Here is a 27,047-nt window from a genome sequence, read left to right as displayed (position 1 = left end):
CTCAATATGAATAGCAAAGTTCTTTGATCACAACCATTTATTTTTACGAGCCGACGTTTCGATTACCGTCTGTCATCTTCATCAGGGCAATTCTGACTGGTTTACTGTGTACTGACGCTAGATGTTACTTGATGCATAGTGCACTAAAGGCCATAAAGGTGTTACATGGTTCACAGTGCACTGTTACTTGATCACAGTACACAGAACCAAGTAACAGTGCACTGTGAACCATGTAACACCTTCAGTGTACTATGCACCAACTTGAAGTAACATCTAGCGTGAGTGCTCAGCAAACCAGTCAGAATTGCCCTGATGAAGATGACAGACGGTCATCGAAACGTGGGCTCGTAAAAATAAATGGTTGTGATCAAAGAATTTTGCTATTCATTCCTTTACCAACCTGATGAAATTATTTACGTAGGTCTCAATATGTTTATCACAGAAAAAAAAAACATTTTTTACTTTTTGTCTCCTATAGAAAGGGGACCTCCCAATCGTCGTCAGGAAGGTATTTCTCCGGTACATCGCGAGGGTCGTCTTTCTTGGGGACTTGACACAGAAACCACGCGCAGCGCAAACGTATTCCGTGGAAGTAAAGGTGCCGGTCAATCGGAAGAAAGATGACAGTGGCACAGGGAAAAGCACAAGGTATGCACCTTAAAACGTCGGTGAAGGTTACACATCAAAATAATTCTAGAATCTTTAATTGCATGTTCATGCCCATGGGGCTAAATGCATACATCAGAATGTGATGTTACATGTACATCATACTGAGTAACATGATACATAGGGTACATGGATAACAGAATAACGTAAAAGTCTTAACAACTACTAGGGAATAAACTAATCTAATATTTCTTCTCTCTTTTGAAAGATAAGAGATAAAATTGGAAATTGGAGATAAATTCACATATATCTATTGTATGGTCATTACTGGTGGACATGAGATGACTGAATACCTCTTTCTTTCTACTGTCTTTATACAGTTTGTCTATAGTAAGTGGATTGTTCTAAATAGTGTGTCACGTTCGTTATCATACAATTTACAATCATGTACAAAATGTATTTCATCTTCTACGCTTCCAGAGTTACAAACCTACAATAATAAGATACGCCAAAATAAACTGGATATGATTTATATATGAAAGAATATATGAAAGAATGTACAACCCTACCTTCCACAGGGAAGGGGGGCTACGGGTAGATCTCTCCGGCACTTAATATTTGGCGCTCCCAGCCCCTAGGACAGACAACACTTAACTTCCTTTTCTGAAACAACAGGAGGTTCTTTCGCTAATTTGCATCATCCTTGTCTTGACTTTTCTAACGTTTGTTTCCTTTTGGACTTTCAAAAAAATTGTCTTCACTTATTTGTATATCGATCAATAGTTCGTGCTTATAATTCTGCAATTGTCCTGCAGTCTCTTAGTGCCAGCGACGAAAGGCAGTGGGTGCGAAATAAAACGTCTGCACCTTGAACGTTTAGTATCTCACTACTATCTTTATGTACTACAGAGTTCTAGCCAGGATTTTCCATAACATAGGGGACAGGTACAGAAAAGCAACGTCGTGGCACAAATCGCACATTGAGCCGAAAATTTTTGAAACTCATAACCCCCTGAGACACTATGTCTTGTTTAATGTGGAACAGATTTTGTGAGGTTATGGTTTTCCCTTTGCTATAGTTATAGCTGGTTAAAACTAAGCATAGGGGTCAAAAGTATAGCAAAGAGGTAAAATATAGCATAGGGGGTCAAAATTATAGCATATATATATAGGGGGTCAAAATCATTGCATAGGGGGCCCTATGCTAAAACGGCCTGGCTAGAACATTGTACTACGTCTCAGAAAACCCCACTGTATTTGAAGCCGAGCTTTAAATGACAATGACAATGAACTTTATTGCATATTCATGCCCTACATGGGCCAAATGCACTAAGTTGGATAACTATAGGTACAGGTATAGCAGAAACAAGTGTTATACTTCTGTGCTATAACTATAGGTACAGGTATAGAAGTAACAAGTGTTATACTTCTGTGCTACGTCTCTAACTACAGGATCTATCTACATGATCTCCTCTCTCTTTCTGAAACATGTATGAACATATTTACATAGCTTTTCATTTACATCGTAGTGCTTGGATGTCATAATATATTTGAACAGTTCTGCTTTTGACAAGTATGTATATTTCTTCTCTAACTCTAAGGAATTGGTTAAAGAATTCCGCATATCAGTGTATAACGGGCATTCTAAGACAAAGTGTGCTTCATCCTCTACACAGTTACTGTTACATAAAGTGCAAATTCTGTTACTTGTTGGAGTCTGGTTATACCTACCAATTTCGATCTGTAATTGGTGATCACTAATCCTTAATTTTGTCAATGCTCGACGATGACTAAACTTTTGCACATCTAAACATTGTTCTTTTTCATATGTAAGCTTAATTGTTTTGTAAGTTCTTAACTTATTTCCTTGTCTTCCATTTTTGCTATATTTGGAGTTTATTTCTGAGTAGAAATATTGCAGAAAATTGTCTTTTAGTTTTTATTTTAGTTCAGATTGAGCAGATGATGTGTTTCTGTCTTTTTGGAGTAAAGTAAAGTACTTATATTTGACAACCAGCAAGGTATTTTACATCGGTGCAGGTCTTGCTGCACTAATAGAGCTTCATATAGTAAGCTCTCTTTTGGTATTTCTTTAACTAATCTTTTATAATATGAATAAATTTTAGTATACACTTCTATCCACAGTGGGTATCTTCCTAGTTCTGCCCTTGCACCAAGATTGCTGGCATTCTTTCTTACGCCAAGGAGAGACTTACAGAATTTTAAATGTGCTTGTTCCATTGGAGAGTTGTCGTTTAGTCCGATCTTGCCCCAAACTTCAGCACCGTAGGTTAATATGGGAACAACGCATGCATCGAATAGTTTACAGTATGCTGATACTGATGCATTACTGTCTCCTAAACTTGATTTTATACTGAAGAGGGCTCGTAAGGCCTTTTTTAAAACAAATACAAACAAACAGAGTTGACGTCAGCTGCTAATTCGTTACTTGTACGCCAATCTTTAGTGAACCAACACCGGCTGAACCCAACAACCAACCGGAACTGATGCTGTCTTTGAGAGACTCCATCAGATCCCTGGGTGATGCCGTGAACAACCTCGCCACCTCGCGACCGGCAAAGACGGGCGGCAAAAGGGGCGAGATTAAGACGGAGTACCAGAAACTAGCCATGGTCTTAGACAGGGTGTGCATGACTCTCTATGTCTTCTTCCTAGTCGTCTCTATTCCCATCATCAGGTTTGCTGTTGGTAACACGGAGGAATGATACTTTAAACTTGAAAATCATGTTAGATCGAAATATTTAGTCAAACATTTCATTTTCAATGTACGGCTAGAATATAAGTTGTGCACAACTTGATATGGAATGAAGTAAAGGATATAATCCTAGTAAAACAAGAAATACGCATGGTGTCCAAGATATCTGAATGTAGTACTTTCTGCGTAGACATTTTTATAATTAAGAATGTAACTTTTATGGTAACTGTAACAGTGTTTTGTCAACAAGTGGTTTTACCCGAAGTACCTACAGTTAGACTTACATGTATATCAACTTGCTTGTTAATTGCAAGGGTACGTATACATTTATATAGCGAATATAAAATTGATATAATGTGATGTTGTGCATATATGTTATCGGCTTTTTAATCACACAGTGTATTTGCGGATCGGCAGACGTGTTTGTTTGTTTGTTTGTTTGTTTGTTTATTTAGGAATCTCCCATTAGTGATAATATATACATCACTATATTCTTCCTGGAGTCCTGTACATAAAATACAACTATTATTTACATACACGTTTAAATGCTATCAAGGACATTATACGACAGGAAAACATATCTTATCAACATAGTAAATTACACATTAAGCATCAATTATTACATCAATTAATAACATTACTTTATACAGTTATCAATTAATACTATTACATTATACAGTTAACCAAAAAAAACAATTATGTAATAGTTGTCTGAGAGACGTGTGGTTAATACTACAAGGTTTAGTGTTCTAGATAATTATTATGTTGAACAAGTGCATTAATTACTGCATGTTTTCTACAAGTTGAATGGCTATTTGATAACAATCTCTGTTACATAGGTACATTCTGTTGCAACTGATTGAAACTGTTGATAGTTTTTATGTAATGACCATACAAGCATTACTAACCATGCAATAGTATTCTACTTTCAAGATGATAGCTACAATATCTAACCCTGCATTTTATCACAAGGTCGTGCGTTTTGGGAAACTCTAAGGCAATGCTGATTTGATTATATGGATGACATCCTCTGAAAACCCCAAAACTGATGCGAGCGTGCGAATACAAAAAAATGGCGAAAAAAAGTTGTTTTTATTGTGAAATCTACGTGGTTATGAAGGTTGAGCAAATGACACAGAGTATGGTATGACGAATAATCTAGTCTTCAAATTAATTTCTTTACATTTTGTCTTTTTCGTTTGATTTTGGCATTCTACGATATTGGTATCGTTGTCCAATATTTTTTTTTTAATTTGTGGCATATATTAGCTCATTTTGCTACTGTTTTATGATTTACAGTATGGTTGAAAACTTTTGGGGGGGACGGCCAAAAATTCATGCGCGCGCGGATGTCATCCATATAATCAAATCAACATGGCCTAACTTATATTTGTGGTATGTATCAATAAGTACAGTTTCATGAAGTGACTGGTGGTGGTATTATAGATTGGATTAATGATCTACGACTTAGCTTAAAGTACATTCAGACTTACGTTTATGTATTAGGTGTTTGTTTTGAAAGGTAAAATATACAAAATGTTCGGCTCTATTTCTTGTGTAATTGATCATAGTAAACTGTAATGCACAACAGTTATACATGGTACAACACATGACATAGACTACAATTCTGTACTATATAACATACAAACACACTATGGGAGTAACCTGCCTTACTCTGTACTGCAAAATTGCTAAGCTTAACATTCAGGGAAGGATTGGAGACAAAATCAGGCTACATGTTGGAGACCTTATTTTAAAGGTATCCAACTTAGTGGGATTTCAGAGCAGCAAAAGTGGAATAATTCTGAATAAGGCAATCTTTATGATATTGACATTAGCATCTTTATGATATTGACATTAGCACATTTCAATCAATATTTCATACTTTGTCTATTTAAAACTGCAGAAACAAGCTCCAAGATGAGTCCTTTATTTTATGGGTGGTACCCTAAAAATCAGCGTAGGGCCCTTCCAGTAAGCATTTTCCGTCAGCATTTCTGATATTTTTGTTCCATGAGGGTCAATATCCAGTGGGACAGTGTGGTTTCAACTCAGTATGTAGATAAATGACTAGAATATTGACTTTGAAAAATCCAAGCCCTAAAAACTGCCCTGAATGCCTTTAAAACTTTCCTTTGTTTTGCTGTTATTTTTCTGACAGTGATATGAACCAGCTGCATGCGACAATCCGTGTCCCCTAAGGCACGATGATTTAAGCTGGCGGTTAATCACACCCTATACACGCCGCCTTGTCTAACCGGCGTCGGCCTGCCCTTTGGAAACCATCCGTGCAGTGTAGCTCTTAGGCCACAACAAGTAATTTTTATGGATGACATCACCGCGCGCATTAATTTTCGCCTGATTTTGAAAAAAAAAGTTTGTTGCCTTCTGACAGTGGTCAACATATCGAAAATGGGCAAATATGTCTGCTGCCGTGCCGGAAGGTGGATGGCAGATAAATATGAAGAGAGGAGACAAGAAAAGGCTTTGATTTAATGTTTTGTTTCTTACTTCCATGCAATGATATGTGTTGCTGGCTGTGTATATGTGATGTTCCTATTGAATTAAAACCATTTGTGCAATGATTGAGTCAAAATTTTAAATTGTAGGAACCTTGTTTTTTTTTCGGCTCACCTTTTTTTTCGCCCGCTCGCATTAGATTTGGAATCTGGGGAGGATGTCATCCATAGAATTTACTTGCTGTGGCCTTACTCCTTCAGGCGGCCTTTATAATAAATTGGTACGCTTACGCAAAGACGTGAGACAGATACTGGTAAACGTTTGTATGGATCTTGTAATTTTGGTACCCACTCAAAGAGCGACGTTTCGCCGAGTGATTTAGAAGAATTTGCACGCAAAGCTTTTCCATACGCAGCTAAGGTGAGTGTGTACTAAGTAGATGCTCCTTACATAGCATATTGACAAAAAATATGGGTTCCCTGCTGCTGATATCTAATGGCACCCTGTTTTGAGCAGGGTTGAACTTTGACTACAATATAAATATTATTATCATGTTTCATTGTTATCATCATTGCCTTGTCTGTTTGTGTAGTTATCGACCTTACGAAGGTCGCTGTACTTTTTGTTGTGTCAATAAAAGTTCATCATCTATATTAGGCTGTATAAGCTCGAGTTACTGAGATATTGTTTTGAACTTTTTATTGCTATACAATGTATGATATAACAAAGGGTTTGCAGATTTTTGTCTTCTTCTGTCTTGCTTATTGTTCTGATGGGTCACTGCACTAAAACAGTATGACTCGGCGGCTTTCGTCCATAAGTGGCCTGCTCGTCCTCGTTACATTTGCGTGCGGTCAGCAAGGCTCGGGACCCCAACCAGGGTCGGAGGAGCCGCCCACAGTCCCGGCAGTGTCGGACAGAGTACCGCAGACTGAGGTCAAACTACAGGCCGGCAGCGGGGTGTTCAACAGTCCCGGCTTTCCTGACAACTACCCAAGTATGTGTTCATCGTCGGCGTTTGAATTTAACCCTGATTTAAAAAATTATCATTTGTTGTTGTCATGAGGATCAAAATTAAGGCTGTGCATTCATGACTTTCACACTTCCCATAATGCCTAGTACAGATCACGGATATGACGTATGACCACCCCTCCCCCTTCCTTGATGTAACATTTCCAACAAGTTCTATCGACAAACTGGTCAACTATTGTTTTGAATTATTTCTCTAGTATAAAGCGCATGCCACAATAGCATTTTTGTTGGAATTAGAGAAAATGACGTGCCTTCTATCGTTCTATATCTACCGAAGACTTTCCTACTTGCACTGTCACATTACGTATATCTGCATCTTACATCATATCCGTGATGTTTACTAGGCATTATGGGAAGAGTGAAAGCCATGAATGTGCAGTGAGATGAATTGTGGGTAATAATAGGTCAAAGGTGGAGGCCTCCGGAGACTTAAGGTCTCGGACCGGAGTTTTTTTCACGATTTTGGATCCGGCGGACACCCTCAGACCGAAGGGCTATAACTCCGCCAAAAAAAGTACGCCGGGAAATCTCATTACATCAGTCAACTGAGGTTTCCAGCCGGCTTCCGATACAATTTTGGTTATTGTCCGTCGACTCTATAATTTGGGTAGAAACTGTAGTTAAACGTAAATTTTGGATACGAAAAATGTAGTTTTTTTGCAGTTTTTTCAACGGACCTGCTTGGAAAAAACGAATTTTCCCAGGCTAACGGCTTATATGCTGAAATAGCTTACTACTTTCTGTTTCTGAAAAACAGAAAAAAAATATAGGTTGTTGCGATAAGTTTTTCACAAAATCCGGTGACGCGAACCCCTAGAAATTCCACATAGAACGCAGCTATTTGGGTCATCAGGCGACAAACCGCATCACCCTTGCTCGCGGACTAATACCAAAAACGCTTCGCTGGCCGTCCAACTTCACCGCGCCGAAAAACACTACAATCCCAAGGCTTTTTGATCAATTCAAAACCTAGTTGAAAATCTACAGCGATCACCGAGCTATGGGCAGCCAAACCTAGCGTGACAACCTCGCAGATCCGGCGATTTACTGCGCACTATTTGGAACCCTGGTCAGAATTAAACTCCGACCCGGAACCATAAACAAATTTGTTTATTTATTTATTTATTCATAGAAAAAACAAAGCACGTCTGGACCTGTATATGTTGGTATAGTTTCGGGGGCCTTCACCTTTGACACTGGGCATGCGCAGTTGTAACTGTGAACCTCCTCATTATTCGGTCTCCATTCACCCCAAACACGCTACATTATTTCAGTTCATCCATGAAATGCTGCCCTACTTAGTATGTCCATGGAGGTAAATTTTTCTACCTCCATGGTCAGACCTTTCTCAAACTATTCTGTCTTATGCCTTGGTCCCAATGTCCATTGCGCCGGTGCCCGTCGGGGATGTAGTCCCGGCTGGTCTGTGACGTAGCAAATTGTTCCGGTGGACTACCGGCAACCGAAGGAGACCTCTCGGTGTCCTCACTGTTAGGTCTCGGCGTCTTTTTGTCAGCGGGGCCCGGGTAGAATTTGTCAGAACTAAATTCTTCTCGGATCCCGGCCGGGCAGAAAATAGCTCGGTACCCGCAGGGTGTTCCACAAGACCACGTAGGGGTCACCTAAAAGTGCCAAAAAACTACCCGGCAGGGCCTCTTCTTCCAATTGGGACCAAAGCATTAATTAGAAATATTTTGCTTCATGACTCTTCCACAGACAATACACACATCCGTTGGAACATAGAGGCCACCTTTGGCAACTGCGTACGTTTGACCTTCGACCAGTTTGACCTTGAAAAGTCCGAGATCAATCCGACCTGTATCTGGGACTACGTGGCAGTGTACAATCGTGATGGAACAGACAACAGGGATGTTCTTATAGGTAAGACGGTCATTTGGTGATCCGCGTGAAAGTTGATATTATTTTATAGAATTAAAACCATCACATATTACCTTTTATATCATACCCGGGCCGCGATAACGTTCGATATAAACGGGTTCCGGACCGGTCCGTACTTTACGGTACGGCCCGGGCTCCATGGCTTCCATAGAACGATTCGAACGCACGTTTTGCCCTTACTGCGTTTGCCGCTTTCGAAAATCCGAATACAGAATACGGACATTGGAATCGATGTTGCATTTTAGGGTTAAGGGGCACCAACTTTTGGCTCATCTTGCATTGAAAAGTGCGTTTTATGAGTGGGTATGACATAAGTAAAATACAACACGGGGTATTCCACATCGCCCTCGGTCCCGACCCTCGGTCATCGCCCTCGGTCCCGACCCTCCCGACCCTCCCTCGGATCGCCCGACCCGCGGTCATGCCGATACCTTGGGCGATACGGAATACCCCGTGTTGTAGTCTATGTTAACGTTAGCGGTATTTTCTTTGACCTCTCTGTATTGGACATTCTCTTGTATATCAATATTGCATTTGTGTTATGATGCATATTTATGCTTACCTTCACACTGAAAGGTAAACATATTGTTTTTGCTCAGTTTCTTGTTCTTCTCCAAACAAATAAAGTCACTCAGTGACCAGCTGTTTGATTATATCATGTACAATGTAGTAGAACAAAGTTGGAGAGCCTGGTCACCATACATATGGATGTATCTCACATTGAGTAAGAATAAACAGTGCAGTAGTTTGTTGGGTTATACCAGGAGAAGGTAAACATTACTGCTTTGCAAATGTTACCTTTCTGGTTTTATTCATTTTCAATCATATCTAAGTTAGGTATTTTATTTTCCCACGTCCATAGTATTTGCGAAATCTAAAAATATGAAATAAACTAGAAAAGTAACGTTTGCAAAGCAAAATGCATAATATTTACCTTCAGATATGGTCTGCATCCAAACACATTCACATACATGTATATGGTGACAGGAGTCTAAATGCCTACTATGAAATGGCAACATTACGTAACCCAACACCAGTTACTATGGTGACAGGCGTCAACAAATGAGGCCATTGGCCAGGTCAGAGGTCACTGTTTGGAGAAGAAGAAGAGGAAGAAACTGAGCAAAATCAATATGTTTTCCTTCGGTTAAAATTGTATAATAAAAGAAATTGAAGATGGAAGTCATTTCGTCTTTTTTTTCATCATATGTTACAGGAAAATTCTGCGGGAACACGTCCCCAGGACCTATCACCTCAGCTTGGGCGAAAACGTTGTCTGTAGAATTTGTGTCCGATTCCAGCGTTCGGCGGTCTGGATTCTCGGCATCGTTTCGAGCAGTGACGACTTGTGAAGGAGGAAGACCGGGTAGGATTTGTTTCGCATTAGGCCATGTTGATTTGATTATATGGATGACATCCGCGTGCCCATGAATTTTCGGCCGTTTCAAAAAAAAGTTTTCAACCATGCTGTAAATCGTACAAATCAGTTGCAAAATGAGCAAATATATACCGTAGGTTGAAAAACATTGGGAAACGATACCAATATCGTAGAATAACAAAATCAAACGAAAAAGACAAAAATTAATTTGAACACTAGATTATTCGCCAAACCATACTCTGTGTCATTTGTTCAACCTTCAAAACCACGTAGATTTCAGAATGAAAGAAACCTTTTTGGGCCAAACTTATTTTTTATTTGTGTTTTATTTTTAGATTTCTGTGCTTTTTCCAGAGCTGACATCACTGGATGACGTCTGCTCAGGAAAAAATACAAACATGTAAATGTAGAGATGCAAATCAGTACCGGATTGTGCTGACTTTCCAAGGCAGGGCATTAGAATTTCGAATGTAACAGGAGAACCATGCATATTTCTTGTAAATGTGTCTGTTAGCCAGGTAATACTAGTTATGTCCATTACAATCAGTTGAGGTCATATTTTGGTGTCATGAGCACTTTAAAGTAAATTATTCTCCCGCCATTATGTTCAGTGCGTTTGAAACATTCTTTGCATCGCACAAAACAGATCCACCCACCTCCCCGCGGTGTTCGGACGTCCCTGACGAGTTCTACCGCTATTGTAAAGATCTGGGCTACCAGAAGACCACATGGCCCAACGCGTTCGGCCAAACCACCGCCGAGGCTCAGGGTTCTCAGCAGTGGCAGGCGATGAAGGCCGCCGGTCCGCCCTGTCACCCCCATCTGAGACCGTTCCTCTGCGCTCTGCTCATGCCTCGCTGTACCATCACGATCAGTCCCACTTTAAGGTGAATCATCTGCATGGAAATTTAAAACAAATATGTCAATTAGAACTTAGGCAACATTTGCATAATGTTTAATACGTACCTCCGCATATGGTCTTCTCTGTTCTAAAATTCTCACTCAAACACATTCATATACAATGTATATGGCCAGACAGGGGTATAAACCCCTACTGTTGTAAAATTGCAACATGATGTAACCCAACACTAGTTACCATGGTAAAAGACACTGTGTCTTTTACCATGGTAACTAGTGTTGGATTACATCAATGTTGTGACAATATTGGTCACTGTTTGGAGACGAAGAAGAGGAAGAAGAAACTGAGCAAAAACAATATGTTTTCCTTCGGTAAACATAATAATGATGCATGAAAATGGCAGTTAAGTCTGGCAAACGGTGTCAGTATAGATTTCCTTTCCTGTGTGTACCAATCGCGTGTCACATGTGGTTCGGTGCAATGAAGCTAGATGGCGCCGCGCTGCTTGCCTAGCTGCAAAGCTGGTGTGTTACGCCAAAGGGCGATTGTACCGGCAATATCTATTTACTATACAGATACCTAATGTATTGACATTTGTATTGTAGGGCGATAGTTTCATGCAATATCATTCTGAACTACCCGTTTTAACTAGGATTTTTTCTCTCCCTGTGAAGTCATGGAAGTCTTGGGTTCTTACTGTTTTTTGTTTTTTTTTGGCCGTGTGTGATGACACCCAGTGTCCTCTCCATTAATGCGAGATTTTTATATTCCCCCAAAGCATATAATATGGTACAATGTACATGTTTTAGGGTCTACCTGTCACACTTGTCACACAATAGGTTTAGGATAAGTCACTGATACCCCCATTCCACTTAGCGGCGCTCTCTCTGCGATCTCAAATTGCCCAGAGCGCTGAGAGAGCGTCAAGGTCGCCCTGGGAGCGCCGTGAGAGCGCGAAGAGAGCGCGGCGAGCGCCGTGAGAGTGCACAACGACCCCCAAATTAATTTAGATATGGCGACCTCGGCGCTCTCAGGGCGCTCTGAGAGCGTCCTAGTGAATGGGGGCCTCAGCGTCGCTCTCGCCACGCTCTTTCTCTGCGACCTCCGCGCTCTGGCCAATTTCAGGTCGCAGAGAGAGCGCCGTGAGAGCGCCATCCTGGTGGAATTGGGCCTTACTTAGCTAATTGATGCACTGGATGCATGGAGTCTGGAAGACTTTCATAAGTAAGTACATTCACCCCTAGAACCAATCTACAAAAACATGTTAACAGCATGACAAAATAATATGATGTTTTTCTGGTTCAACCCCCGAGCTTCCCGTCACGACTGTATTATGATTGACGCGTTTACATTCACTGGACCATCTGGCAGTGATCGCTCTCAGAAGGATTGAAAATTTGACGCATGTTATGACGCAGGATGTTCCACGTCCACAGAATCTCATCACCGGTATAGTTCATCACCATATAGCTCTTTCAAAGAGAATTTTCAGTGCTTGATTTGACGCACTAAAGGTGGCGTGAAAGGTCGGGAGCCCGCTTTTTATTTTCTTTTTTCTCTCGTGCCAGAGTTGAAGGAGATATTACGGTGCATAATTGTCTTGAAAAAGATAAACATTCCAAGTAAGAATGCTATATATCTGTATAAATGTCACAAGTTTACAGCAAAAAAATAAATAAGATAATAATAAAATAATTCCACTTAGTGGCGCACTCGCCACGCTCTCTCTGCGACCTCCGCGCTCTGGCCAATTTCAGGTCGCAGAGAGAGCGCCGTGAGAGCGCCGTCCTGGTGGAATTGGGCCTTACTTAGCTAATTGATGCACTGGATGCATGGAGTCTGGAAAATTTTCATAAGTAAGTACATTCACCCCGAGAACTAATCTACAAAAACATGTTAACAGCATGACAAAATAATATGATGTTTTTCTGGTTTAACCCCCGAACTTCCCGTCACGACTGTATTGTGATTGACGCGTTTGCATTCACTGGACCATATGGTAGTGATCGCTCTCAGAAGGATTGAAAATTTGACGCATGTTTAATGACGCAGGATGTTCCACGTCCACAGAATCTCATCACCGGTATAGTTCATCACCATATAGCTCTTTCAAGGAGAATTTTCAGTGCTTGATTTGACGCACTAAAGGTGGCGTGAAAGGTCGGGAGCCCGCTTTTTATTTTCTTTTTTCTCTCGTGCCAGAGTTGAAGGAGATATTACGGTGCATAATTGTCTTGAAAAAGATAAACATTCCAAGTAAGAATGCTATCTATATCAATGTCACAAGTTTACAGCGAAAAAAATAAATAAGATAATAATAAAATAATTCCACTTAGTGGCGCTCTCGCCACGCTCTCTCTGCGACCTCCGCGCTCTGGCCAATTTCAGGTCGCAGAGAGAGCCCCGTGAGAGCGCTCTCTCTCTGTGAGAGTCTGGTAAATTTTCATGAGTAAGTACATTCACCCCGAGAACCAATCTACAAAAACATGTTAACAGCATGACAAAATAATATGATGTTTTTCTGGTTCAACCTCCGATCTTCCCGTCACGACTGTATTGTGACTGACGCGTTTGCATTCACAGGACTATATGGCAGTGATCGCTGAGAAGGCTTGAAAATTTGACGATTGTTATGACGCAGGATGTTCCACGTCCACAGAATCTCATCACCATATAGTTCATCACCATATAGCTCTTTCAAAGAGAATTTCCAGTGCTTGATTTGACGCACTAAAGGTGGCGTGAAAGGTCGGGAGCCCGCTTTTTATTTTCTTTTTTCTCTCGTGCCAGAGTTGAAGGAGATATTACGGTGCATAATTGTCTTGAAAAAGATAAACATTCCAAGTAAGAATGCTATCTATATCAATGTCACAAGTTTACAGCGAAAAAAATAAATAAGATAATAATAAAATAATTCCACTTAGTGGCGCACTCGCCACGCTCTCTCTGCGACCTCCGCGCTCTGGCCAATTTCAGGTCGCAGAGAGAGCGCCATGAGAGCGCTAGCTTTCGCTAATTGATGTAGTGGATGCATGGAGTCTGGAAAACTTTCATGAGTAAGTACATTCACCCCGAGAACCAATCTACAAAAACATGTTAACAGCATGACAAAATAATATGATGTTTTTCTGGTTCAACCCCCGAGCTTCCCGTCACGACTGTATTATGATTGACGCGTTTGCATTCACTGGACCATATGGTAGTGATCGCTCTCAGAAGGATTGAAAATTTGACGATTGTTATGACGCAGGATGTTCCACGTCCACAGAATCTCATCACCGGTATAGTTCATCACCATATAGCTCTTTCAAAGAGAATTTTCAGTGCTTGATTTGACGCACTAAAGATGGCGCGAAAGGTCGGGAGCCCGCTTTTTATTTTCTTTTTTCTCTCGTGCCAGAGTGGAAGGAGATATTACGGTGCATAATTGTCTTGAAAAAGATAAACATTCCAAGTAAGAATGCTATATATCTATATAAATGTCACAAGTTTACAGCAAAAAAATAAATAAGATAATAATAAAATAATTCCACTTAGTGGCGCACTCGCCACGCTTTCTCTGCGACCTCCGCGCTCTGGCCAATTTCAGGTCGCAGAGAGAGCGCCGTGAGAGCGCCATCCTGGTGGAATGGGGGCCTTCGCTAATTGATGTAGTGGATGCATGAAGTCTGGAAAACTTTCATGAGTAAGTACATTCACCCAGAGAACCAATCTACAAAAACATGTTAACAGCATGACAAAATAATATCATGTTTTTCTGGTTCAACCCCCGAGCTTCCCGTCACGACTGTATTGTGATTGGCGCGTTAACATTCACTGGGCCATATGGTAGTGATCGCTCTCAGAAGGCTTGAAAATTTGACGCATGTTTAATGACGCAGGATGTTCCACGTCCACAGAATCTCATCATCGGTATAGTTCATCACCATATAGCTCTTTCAAAGAGAATTTCCAGTGCTTGATTTGACGCACTAAAGATGAGCCCGCTTTTTATTTTCTTTTTTCTCTCGTGCCAGAGTTGGAGGAGATATTACGGTGCATAATTGTCTTGAAAAAGATAAACATTCCAAGTAAGAATGCTATATATCTACTATGATAAATGTCACAAGTTTACAGCAAAAAAAATAAATAAGATAATAATAAAATAATTCCACTTAGTGGCGCACTCGCCACGCTCTCTCTGCGACCTCCGCGCTCTGGCCAATTTCAGGTCGCAGAGAGAGCGCCGTGAGAGCGCTCTCTCTGTGAGAGTCTGGAAAACTTTCATGAGTAAGTACATTCACCCCGAGAACCAATCTACAAAAACATGTTACAGCGTGATGAATAATATTATGTTTTTCTGGCTTAACCTCCGAGTTTCCCGTCACGACTGTATTATGATTGACGCGTTTGCATTCACTGGACCATCTGGTAGTGATCGCTCCAAGAGGATGGTTTGTGCTCAGATATTTGTACATCTACTAGAACCATCACCTTAGCAACGTGTAAAAAGATCTGTCGTCACACTTGAAGTTAATTGGGCTGTCAGTCCCAAGGAGAGAGGAGATGTTTCAACGGTTTCAACAGTTTATTTCATAAAAAAACAGTCTCTCAGCAGTACAAGAACATGCTGAATAACACTGATACTTACAGTACATGACAGTAACATGATAATTACAGTATATCTACAAACACACAAACAACAAATACAATTTCAAAAGGTCTCACATGGGCACAACAGTAAAGGCAGATAGTCCTGAGAGTCTTACGGCAAAGACTCGTTGTATAGGCATATTGTCTTGTGTAGGAGATAGTATAGAGCCATCAAAAAGCGGCGCTGAGGCTGACTAATTAACATTGTCGGATGAAGGATAGAAGTTGTGTCACTTGATGCCGCGGTACTCAATAGAACAAAGAAATATCACTCTTCTCAGTTTTCCAAAATGTGGCTGTCGTGTTCTACGTGTGGGTGGACCTAGGGGCACTTTTTACGTCAATTTGGATTTAAAAGAGTAGCCGCTCCTGTGTGAAGAGTTACATTTTCCTTAGGGGCAATCTCATTATAACACCAGTACCGAAGCTGTCACGATTTTAAAACCCCTTAATGTATTCCACTCTCACCTGCGCTGTTCAGCTCTATGTAACTGGTATACAAATTTCGGAAAATAATTTGAATTGAAATACCTTTATTGTACATTCATGCCACGACGGGCTAGGTACAGGTCAAGATATAACAGGCACATAACAAACGTATGTAGAAAATTGAAGACAAAAGATGCACTACTTGACTTAGACATACATGCATAAGGAACATACAAGGGTACTATACTAGGCTAATACAAAGATAATAATGTATTGCTTCCTCAATATACCCACCTCCGATCTACCAATTTCTTTCTGCTTCAGAATGTCTACCAGTAACACTGATTACATTAGAATTTCTATTGTAGGGCCATAGTTTTATGCAAACGCCACGAATTCCATTATTAAGTCTAATGTCATTCTGAAATACCCTTGGAGGTCTCATTTCCTTATAAACTCATTGGTTTTACTTGCCCAGTTTACTGCCATGTAAAGTGACAAACGTGGCCGAAGAGTTTTATTTCAAGGACTCACCCCAACAAAAGGTCCTAAGTGTCGCTAATTGCAATTGGCCAATTGCAAATTACAAACATAAAAGAACATTGAAATAAGAGTATAAAATAACTAAAATATACGCGATAAAAGGTAGTTGTCTAAAGCTGTAGCTATGTCTAAAACTATGTCTAAAGAGCTTGACTTCTCTTTTAATGTAATGTTCCGCGTAATGTCCCACCTTTTCCAAGATTTCTGGGTTAAAGTAATTTTTCTAAGTTAAAATAATTTTATAATAAGTTTTATAATAATAAGTTTAGAGAAATTTGGATAAACTGTAGAAGTTTGAATTGTCGAGCGTCGTTATGAAACGAACAATTTGAGATAAAGTGTATTTGAAATTATTGATAATATATCGTTTCCCTACAAGGGTACGAAAGCAGCTACCTTGCCGCTCGTGGTGCGAAGAAGTCACGTCGTCCTGCCCATCAGTCTTCGCCAACGGGTCCTCCTTCGAATCGACAAACTGCAATCTGCTAAACAGTACATCCTGCGTCAACTTGGAACCCTATGAAGGTACTGTTTACTTCTTTAAAGGTCTCATAGAATCAAAATTGTTGTTATTGTAACAACCTTATTCTAGGTCTCTCTTTCGGCATGGTTTGCTGTCAACCTGATCGTAGATCGTACCAATAATCTAAAAAGCAATTGTATTTTATAAGTATGTCCATAAGTAATTTATAAGATGTAAATGTATTGGTTCATGTGCAAATCTTAACAATTACTTAATATTATGTACTCGTATTTTATCCAAGTATGCCTATAAGCAATTTATAACTGAATCTTACTAGACATTGCTACATATGTATTTTGTCTTGTATAGCACTCGAGTAATTTTTTTAATGTGTGAACATGCCAACTTTAATGCTGTATTATAGTGTAACGTTTTTAACAAAACTGATACGTTTGTAAAATTGCCTCACAATTCAGCCTGTCACGGCTGCCTGGAGGCTTTTAGGTAACAACTAAGTTCTAAACTAATAAACCAGTCTACTACTACTACTACTACTACTAACCTAATATTCTAGCTAAGTCTATCACTGCAACGCCAACAATAACATGTAAACATGTCCAACAAGTACTGCACAGTGCTGGTCCCTACTCGTCCTGTGTACTTGCTACATTCCGGACTCACACTTCACAAATCTCGCACTACAGTTCCACTCATGATACACTACAGTCTCATAATACAGTCATCGTCAACAGAATGGACACAGTTGTCTCTTGCCACGCGTAATATTGTTGTAACATATTGTTTTTTGTTTTATACATATTCCAACATGCAATCACAAGACGTGGTGGCGGCACACTCAAGTTTTTTCAACTTATATAATGATACCACCATATTGCAATACTCATTTTCACCTGAGCGAAGTGAGGAAAGTCGTGTAAAGTGCCTTTCCCATGGGCACAAAATCGGTGGCATGTCAGGACTTGAACACGGGACCTACTGGTTCCGAGTCGGGGCACTCTGCCGCTACCTTCCACGACCCCACTTTATTACCCACGTATTGTTCCAGACTGTTACTACGGCAATGGCCAGAACTACAAGGGCGCAGCGACCTTACCAGAGGAGAGTGGGAGGATGTGCTTGAAGTGGTCCAGTTTCTTGTCTGATCATCTTATGGCTAAGTACAGCTGGGCAGACCCGCAGGAAAACTACTGTAGGAATTTCCCGCTAGGTAAGTCCCATCTACCCTGTATACAAGTGCAAATGTCTATTGCTTTCGTTTGTTACCTCCGTGAAAAATGGAGGTATTGTTTATGGTATCTCTCTGTGTGTGTGTGTGTGTGTGTGTGTGTGTGTGTGTGTGTGTGTGTGTGTGTGTGTGTGTGTGTATCTGTGTGTGTGTGTTTCCGGACATTTGCGGCCGACATAACTTTTGAACCTTTGGATGGATTGTTATGATATTTGGATATGTGGGTAGGTCTGAAAATTCTATGACGCCTTAGTGGTAAATGATGGGAAGTTCATACTTGGGACATGTGTAAGTTAATCAAAAGTTAACATCACGATGCATTTTTATGTTAATGTAGAGGTCATTTGCATAATTAAAGAATAAATTTACATGTCAAGCCCATATTTCATGGAGGTAATGGATCTCTGAACTCTTGTTGATATTGTACTGATGAGTTGTTCGGTGCAGGAAATGCAGAGGAGCCATTTTGCCTGGTCAAAACTGAGTCAAAGGGAAAGGATATCGTCGCCATGGAGCCATGCGGGTTGAGGCCTTGCAACGGTAAGACAGTTTTGTTTCCTCACTTCTACAGGTATACTGGTGACAAGGTGACTTGCAATTGCCAGGTGTCTGTCCATCAACCAATGATAGCATAGTAATTAGCCGTTTGACCAATAAGAACCTGGTAATTAGTCGTTCGACCAATGAGAGAGTAGCTGAATGATGTCCGTCAAACATGTACATTTCAGTGTTCTTATTTTACATTGCAGCGTCCTACATGTGACTAGTGGGGCTATGGGATCGGCCTATAGATGTAATTGTATGCAGTCAGGAGATGTACATGTAGGGACCCCCTCCCCCCTTCCCTTCATTAGATATCAGACTCCTATGTCAGAAAATAGAATAACTACATGTCTGTAAATGTATATTATACTCCAATCTCCAGGGGTGCCAGATTATACAGTGCAATTTTACGGAATACAGTGCAATTTTACGGAATACAGTGCAATCGTAGTAGTATACAGTGCAATTTTACGGAATACAGTGCAATCGTATTAGTATACAGTAAATTGCACTGCTGTATACTAATAAGATTGCGCTGTATTCTGTAAAATTGCACTGTGTTTCAGTAAAATTGCACCGTATTCAGTAAAATTGCACTGTATACTCTGGCACCCCTGATCTCACATTTCCCCAGCCATCGGGTGCGGCGCTCCTCCCGACGTGACGTTCGGGAACAGAAGCCCGGTGAGGAACTTCTACCTGCCGGGGGAGACGGTGTTCATCACGTGTGACACAGGCTACGTCCTGGAGACTGACCAGGTCCGGATATCATGTACACCGAACGGGACGTGGAGCAAAACGGACATCAGGTGCTCAGGTATAGTACAATATATATACATTAGGCCATGTTGATTTGATTATATGGATGACATCCTCTGGGAACCCCAAAACTGATGCGAGCGTGCGAATAAAAAAAAGTGTTGCAAAAAAAAAAGTTGCTTTCATTATGAAATCTACGTGGTCATGAAGGTTGAACAAAGGACACAGAGTATGGTATGGCGAATAATCTACTCTTCAAATCCATTTTTTTACATTTTCGTCTTTTTTGTTTGATTTTGGCATTCTACAACATTGGTATCGTTTTCCAATATTCTTTTTGCAAATTACGGTATATATTTGCTCATTTTGCAACTGTTTTGTATGATTTACAGTATGGTTGAAAACATTTTTTTAAACGGCCGAAAATTCATGTGCTCGTGGATGTCAAATGTCCATATAATCATGGCTTTAAGATGTAAAATGCATAGCATGCATCAGCGGCTAGGGACACGTAGATCTTAAAATTGTTTAAACAAATAATCTTACGTTGGTGTATGCATTGCTTTTACCCAGCTGACTACAGCTTGCAGCTGTCCAATGCACTACTAGACGAAGACCGGTACTCTTCTAAGCTACCTCCAGGCACAGGAAATATCAACATCACCTTCGAAGCTGCAGTGGTCGAAATAATCGATGCAGTAAGTTTACACTTTCGAATTCAATTCCAATCGTATGTATACAGGGGTGCAAGAGTATACAGTGCAATTGTACGGAATACAGTTCAAGTTTACTAGTATACAGTGCAATTTTACGGAATACAGTGCAATCGTATTAGTATACAGCGCAATTTTACGGAATACAGTGCAATCGTATTAGTATACAGTGCACTTTTACGGAATACAGTGCAATTTTACTAATGACTTTGAATGACGTAACCTGGGCCCGGTTTTCCAGGGACGCCGCTGACGGAGCGTACTCACGTATTTCTGTGTTTTTGAGCGAATTTGGACCGTTCTCGTAGATAGACCTTTATCAAATCACTACATACTACACACAGCGCATGTTACTGCAGAAGGATCATTTCGAATTCGCTCGAAAAAGACAAAAATATGTGAGTCAGCGGCGGCGTCCGCCATCTTGAAACTCAAGGAAAGCAGTGTCCAAGTCACTTGATTCAACGTCATTAGTAAAATTGCACTGTATTCTAATACGATTGCACTGTAATCCGTAAAGTAAAATGTATACTCTTGCACCTCTGGTATATGTACAGTTTGAGCGCGTTGTCAACAACGAGCCATCACTGATCTACTTGGTTTTACTTCCGGGACAAATATTGATTTGGGTGGCGCTAGGTTTGTATGTTTGGTTTCCGAAGTGAGTGGTCGGACACTGGGTTTCACTTGATTGACAGAGTGAAATATTGGCACCGTTATCACAATACAACCGTTAAGCTGGTTTTGTCATAAAATCTACATTTTGCACGTCTTTTCTTTATTTTTGTAGGATGAAAAAGAGGAGCATATGTTTGGATCAGTGGCCTTCCGTCTGGTGAGTCCTTATGAAGTTACATTAATTATCATTTCATAGCAGCATGGGTTATATTTATTAACAATATAGCCGCTAAGAATACGCCTCGTTGCTTTGGCATGCATACTGATACCATTTCATGTTCTTTTTCTGAATACCATTCTTCTTGTTCCAACACTTGTTTTTTTCTTAATTTCCTATTCTTTTTTTTGTATTTATTTTGCGTGTGTTTATTTTCGCATGTTATTGTCATGTATCACTTTGTCATGTAACATGTTTAATTCTGGTTGACCAGCGTTGGAAGGACAGTCGCCTGTCCTGGACTCCAGCAAAGTACGGGGACGTCACCCAGCTGGTGCTGACCACAGAGGATGTGTGGATACCTAATATCTACCTCATGAGGAAGTAAATAACTTTGCAAATACATCTACACTAAGTACGTATACCAGTCTGATTGAGATTGCTTTTAAAAAAACAACCATAATCTGGTAGTCTACCAAAATATGTGGTAAGTTTGCCTAACATTGCGTAGTAAATTTGTACATCTATGAGGAGACATCATTGGCTTTAATCATTTCACGGTGCTGAACTTAATTTCAACTCAAGGATCAAATTTCCAACGACCACTGGAATAAAAAAATGACCAATCACAACGAAAAGGAAAACCCGCGAGATTACGGACACGTGGCCTTATATTTATTCACTGACGAGACTTTACCGTTTACGGATACTTTACAATGACGTCAGCAATTGGTCAAACGTAACAGGTAGTTTATATCGTCCACCGTCTCTGTTTTAATCTCATATAATTAGTTTGACCAGACCCACACCCCGGGGAAGACCGCCCAAGCGCCCAAGAGGTGGGAAGGCCAGATGGCTCACCCTAAGGCCACATCAATTTAATTTGTTGGTTCTCGGATTTTTTCATAAAAAATATGAAGCGGCAGGGCGGAAAAAAAATTGAAAAATAAAAACAGGTCTAGGCATCCTATTATAGCCCCAAATGGTACGATAGGAGCCATGAAGTCAACACGAAAGGCTGGGTTAATATTTTAACAATGAATTTTGAATTTTAATCAAACCATTGTATCAGGAAAACTGTGACAACTAAGAAGAAAAGGACTTTCCTCAGCTGTTGGGGGCAAAATATGAGCGTTATTTTAGTTGATTCAGAACCAGAATCTGTTGGGTTTTTTTTTTTTGCAAATCAGAAAAATGAAGAGGCGAATCCGAGAACCAACAAATTAAATTGGTGTGGCCTACGGGGAGCTGAGACTTTGGTCCTTGATAGAACTGGCTGGAGAGGCCAAGGGGCCAGATCTTGGCCTGAGCACGTAGGCAGGTGGACATTAGTTTGCATCAGTCATCTTCTACATGACCTGACTGCATTTTGTGTCCACACAGCGGAGATGCCAAGTTCAGCACGTTTCCAGATGCACCCGTCACAGTCACCAGTGACGGAGAGGTTGGGTGGGACATCGTGGATCTCCTGACGACAACCTGCGACCTCGGTAAGATTTCAATGACACAAATTATAACCATTTAGACTTGACTTACTCGACTTATGTCGAGTCCTGGTGTCCCTGGCCTCGAGACAAAATGGCTGACCAACACTCTCTGTCTTCCATCACTTGACACAAGCAGTGTCTCTCCTGAGGCAGTCTATGTAGGTTGCATCCGATCTGCCGGCCTTCCTCCTCCCATGCTTGGGAGTCCACAGTACCAGCTCAGCCACAATCTCCTCTCTGCTCCTGTGACAGTGTCCTGCGAATCTAAGCCTTCTTGATCTAATTTTGAGCATTTAGAGCATTTAGAGTCCATTTAGAGCACAGGTGTAAAAATAAGATCAATGCAAATCACTATTAGGGATCATGGTGCGAAATGACAATGAATGAAGGTGTTTTTGTTTTTATGATAACGACATGCCAGAGATGCTACTAGCGATATGTCCGACATTGAGTTACTATACTGCAATTCATAAGATGTTCTCATTCCTTGTATTCGTCACTGTTTCTATGTGCCTGTCTAAGTGTGCAAGGTTTTTGCTAGGCCCGTTGAAACTCATATCATCCCATTTGTTATGCCAATAAATTCACAAAAACTCCAGACGTTTGAAACCTCCGATTTCTTAATTATGACGTATCAGTTTTCAATGTACCGGTGGAATGCCACGAAAACCCATATCAAGACGATATCATCATATCTTCACATCCTTATGATCATTCATGTAGATATTTCATGTGACATACAATATAATTGAAAGTTTATTGCATGCCCGAGGGCTATTTGCAAGAACATGATAACAAAAATGAACAGTGAAAATGATAACAAGTAATTCTAATGCTACTTTTGATATACATTTGTAGTTGTTGTTGGGTTTGATTTCTTTTCCGTGTGCAGTGGAGTATGAAATGGCCGACATTTTGCGAGATATATGCATTTGGAGGTGTTAATAGAAATGCAGTTTTTTGTAGGCTGGGAAGGTTAATAAAGCTAGGGAACATTTTGGTGACCATTTCAAAAAACTTATCTCTTTCGGTGCTATAATAAGGGCAATGACAAAAAAAGTGCATTTCATCCTCCACTGCATTTCCTGTACAATATTTACATATTCTGTCGTTAACCCTTTTCTATTTCTAATGTACGTGCGCTAACTTACATATGGCTGATCTAACATCGAAGTCTTTGATGTGAAGATAACGTTCTATTGTGTATACAGGTTTTAGATGTCTATAAAATCTTAGCTTACCGACATCAACAGAGAATATAAGAATTCAAAGTTCTTTCTTTTTTGTAACCCCCTTCCTTGCCTGGGTTTGCTGCAGATCCAGCTCTGTTTCCCTTTGACACCATGTCGTGCCCAGTGTGCCTGGGGACGACAACAAGAGTAGAACGGTTTCACTGCCCGGATCCACAGGGCGACAGCGTACCGAAGGACTCCATGTCGTACATAGAAAACTTCATGAAATGTGGCGATCAAATGGAAGAGGTTGTAGACCAATGGAACGCCAAATGGACGGTACTGATTTTGCTTGCTTGTCTGTTCTAGTTAGTAGAATATTCCTTAATTCTATTTGTATTTACTATGTACAAAATTGTAAAAATCAGTGTTATTCAGCTTGGTTGACTTGTGAACTGGCTGCAAGGCTGATTTTATTAATAAAACTTGAAACTTGAAATTAATCAGTGACTCTTTTTAAAAGGTAGAGACACGTACCTCCAAACGCGTGTAAATGTTGGGATGAATCGCAATGAAGGTTGGGAGCTGCCCAAGTCCTACCTACCCCTACTCCGCAAGGAGGCGGGGGAAGCCAGAAGATCCACACAAGTCTCGACCTAGTCTCGTGTTCTCGCGAGACTAGGTCACTCCGTGATCAAGATGTACAGTGGACATCTAAAATTTGAAAGTACGTGTTTCTACCTGTCAAAAACAGTCACTGATTGAGGAATATTCTACTAACTGATAATTCTACGTGACTAATGAACCTCTTCAACGATATTTGTCTGTTCTACATGTTGATATCATAGTCCGTTAAGGGGTCTGTGAATTACTTAAGGGTTAATGACCCGCCCCGAGGTGAATATGGTGTGATAAAGCCTTGTCAGTTGCTATAACCACCGAATAAAGCCATCGAGTGAGCGAACACCTTTTTTTTTGTCTTTGCTTTACCGGATTTTTGTTTTCTCTTCACCAGGTAAGCGTCGAAGGCGGAGTGTTCGGACGAGGCTGCATCAGTGTGCTGTTTGACCGCATCCCGACTTTCCACTCCTGCACCACTCTGTCCCCCGTCATCATCCTCTCCATCCTCATGTGTATCACATTCACTCTCCCAATAGACCAGGTTAGTACATTTCTCATGGTGGCGTCGTGTGGTGTAGTGGTACATCACTGGACTATGAAACGGAGAGACCCGGGTTCGATTCCGGGTCGTACCCGAACAAGTCCAAACATGCGCCGCGACGTTGTACCCTTGGGAAAGGTACTTTACACGACTTTCCTCACTTCACTCGGGTGAAAATGAGTACCTAGCTTCGGCTAGGGACGTCCCTCGGATAGGACGTTAAATGGAGGTCCCGTGTTTGGGAGAAGCCACACCCCACGCACGTTAAAGAACCCACCACCCTTATCGAAAAGAGTAGGGGACCTTCCCGGTGTGAGTGGTTCAAACATTACAGTCTGGTCTCAGGTTTGACATCTTTGAAAAGGTGATAGTCACCTGTTATGTCAATCTGTGGTAAATCGTCATAAATAAATATAGTAAAATAATCATGGCGTTTTCCGAATGGAAATGAATTGAAATGTGACAATGCTCATGATTATTGATATGATCAATGATTTGTTTTGGTTTGAATTATTTTTATGTTTATTGTTATGATTTGAATTATTGTTATGATTATTGTTATGATCAAGGATTTGACATGATTTCAATTATTGTTAAGATTATTGTTATGATCAAGGATTTGTTTTGGTTTGAATTATTGTTATGATTATTATTATGATCAAGGATTTGATATGATTTGAATTATTGTTATGATTATTGTTATGATCAAGGATTTGATATGATTTGAATTATTGTTAAGATTATTGTTATGATCAAGGATTTAATATGATTTGAATTATTGTTATGATTATTGTTATGATCAAGGATTTGATATGATTTGAATTATTGTTATGATTATTGTTATGATCAAGGACTTGTTATGATTTGAATTGTTGTTATGATTATTGTTATGATGAAGAATGTGTTATGACTTAAATCATTGTTATGATTATTGTTATGATGAAGAATGTGTTATGACTTAAATCATTGTTATAATTATTGTTATGATCAAGGATTTGTTGTGATTTGAATCATTCTGTAAAGTATGGTTCCGTGTATGTATGTATTGCTTGGGTATATGAATAAAAATAAATAGATTAAAAAAATTAAATTAAAAATTGAAAGTGTGACAATGCTCAAATTCAATACGTTACATTCTTCATGATGAAAAGTCATACACAAAACGGCACAGGATTTATAAAGTGAGAAAGATGAAGTAACTCACCGTCCAAACCTATTTATGTACTTATTAGGGAGATCGTGTTTCGTATGGCATCACGATTTTGCTGTCCATGGTGGTCTCCCTGGTCTTCATCACGGATGTGTTACCAGCCAAAGGATCTATGCCTGTTGTGGGTAAGATTAGTAATACCTATTCACATGCGACGTTGCATACACGGGACGCCCTATAGCAACCGTACCACAACCTGATTTACCCTTAGTCTCCATCAGACTTCTTTTGCAGGCTGAATAAATTGTAGAAATCGGCCTAAAAAGGGGATCATAAATGGCAAGAGGAGTTTCCCGGCCATCGAGGGTCCAACTGGTGCTTTTTTTAGACCCTCGATGGCCGGGAAACTCCTCTTGCCAATTATGATCCCCTTTTTAGGCCGATTTCTACAATTTATTCAGCCTGCAAAAAGAGTCTGGTGGAGACTAAATTAGCCTTGGCACTTCGTACGAGTATACATGTAGATTTCCCTTAAATGACAAATGCAATGGTAAAAAACTCAAGGACATCAATATTACTGGTACATTTGTAGAACAGAAAAAGTGGTTGGATTCATTTTTAAGGCTTCAGACAGTGATACGTTACTAGATAGTTGTTTTGGATGACTTAGCTTAGAATAGTGTGTAGGTTGCTGCATCATCAAAGTCAACTTCTGGATTTTATCCTTTTCAAACTTGATCCAGCGGTGCTGATTGTGGTGTACATGTGCCTGATGGGGATATTTCTTATCGTCACCGTCATAGTCATCAAGATCAGCTCAAGGGTAGGTCTACAACGTGTCAAAGCATGACATTTCTCTCTCTCTCTCTCTCTCTCTCTCTATCTATCTATCTATCTATCTCTCTATATCTCTCTCTCTCCCTCTCTCTATCTCTCTCTATCTCTCCCTCTCTCTCTATCTCT

The 27,047-nt window shown here is 40.2% G+C and overlaps 1 protein-coding gene across 1 annotated transcript in view; it reads left to right on the top strand.

Moving 5' to 3' along the window:
* The window catches only part of LOC109483203, a 53,624-nt gene that overhangs the window by 24,915 nt on the left and 1,662 nt on the right, over positions 1 to 27,047 (top strand). Inside the window, exons 18-32 of the mRNA XM_019786184.1 lie at positions 479 to 641; positions 3,130 to 3,315; positions 8,531 to 8,695; positions 9,930 to 10,079; positions 18,084 to 18,245; positions 18,711 to 18,803; positions 19,441 to 19,623; positions 20,139 to 20,263; positions 21,069 to 21,113; positions 21,388 to 21,497; positions 22,497 to 22,603; positions 23,918 to 24,111; positions 24,788 to 24,934; positions 26,167 to 26,269; positions 26,828 to 26,907. Coding sequence (XP_019641743.1) covers positions 479 to 641; positions 3,130 to 3,315; positions 8,531 to 8,695; positions 9,930 to 10,079; positions 18,084 to 18,245; positions 18,711 to 18,803; positions 19,441 to 19,623; positions 20,139 to 20,263; positions 21,069 to 21,113; positions 21,388 to 21,497; positions 22,497 to 22,603; positions 23,918 to 24,111; positions 24,788 to 24,934; positions 26,167 to 26,269; positions 26,828 to 26,907 — 2,013 coding nt within the window. The remainder of the gene's footprint in view (positions 1 to 478; positions 642 to 3,129; positions 3,316 to 8,530; positions 8,696 to 9,929; positions 10,080 to 18,083; positions 18,246 to 18,710; positions 18,804 to 19,440; positions 19,624 to 20,138; positions 20,264 to 21,068; positions 21,114 to 21,387; positions 21,498 to 22,496; positions 22,604 to 23,917; positions 24,112 to 24,787; positions 24,935 to 26,166; positions 26,270 to 26,827; positions 26,908 to 27,047) is intronic.

This window comes from Branchiostoma belcheri, unplaced genomic scaffold (genome assembly GCF_001625305.1).
Source record: "Branchiostoma belcheri isolate BF01 breed outbred unplaced genomic scaffold, Haploidv18h27 scaffold63, whole genome shotgun sequence".
Classification (NCBI taxonomy): Eukaryota; Metazoa; Chordata; class Leptocardii; order Amphioxiformes; family Branchiostomatidae; genus Branchiostoma; species Branchiostoma belcheri.
This window is presented reverse-complemented; position numbering and strand designations above follow the sequence as displayed.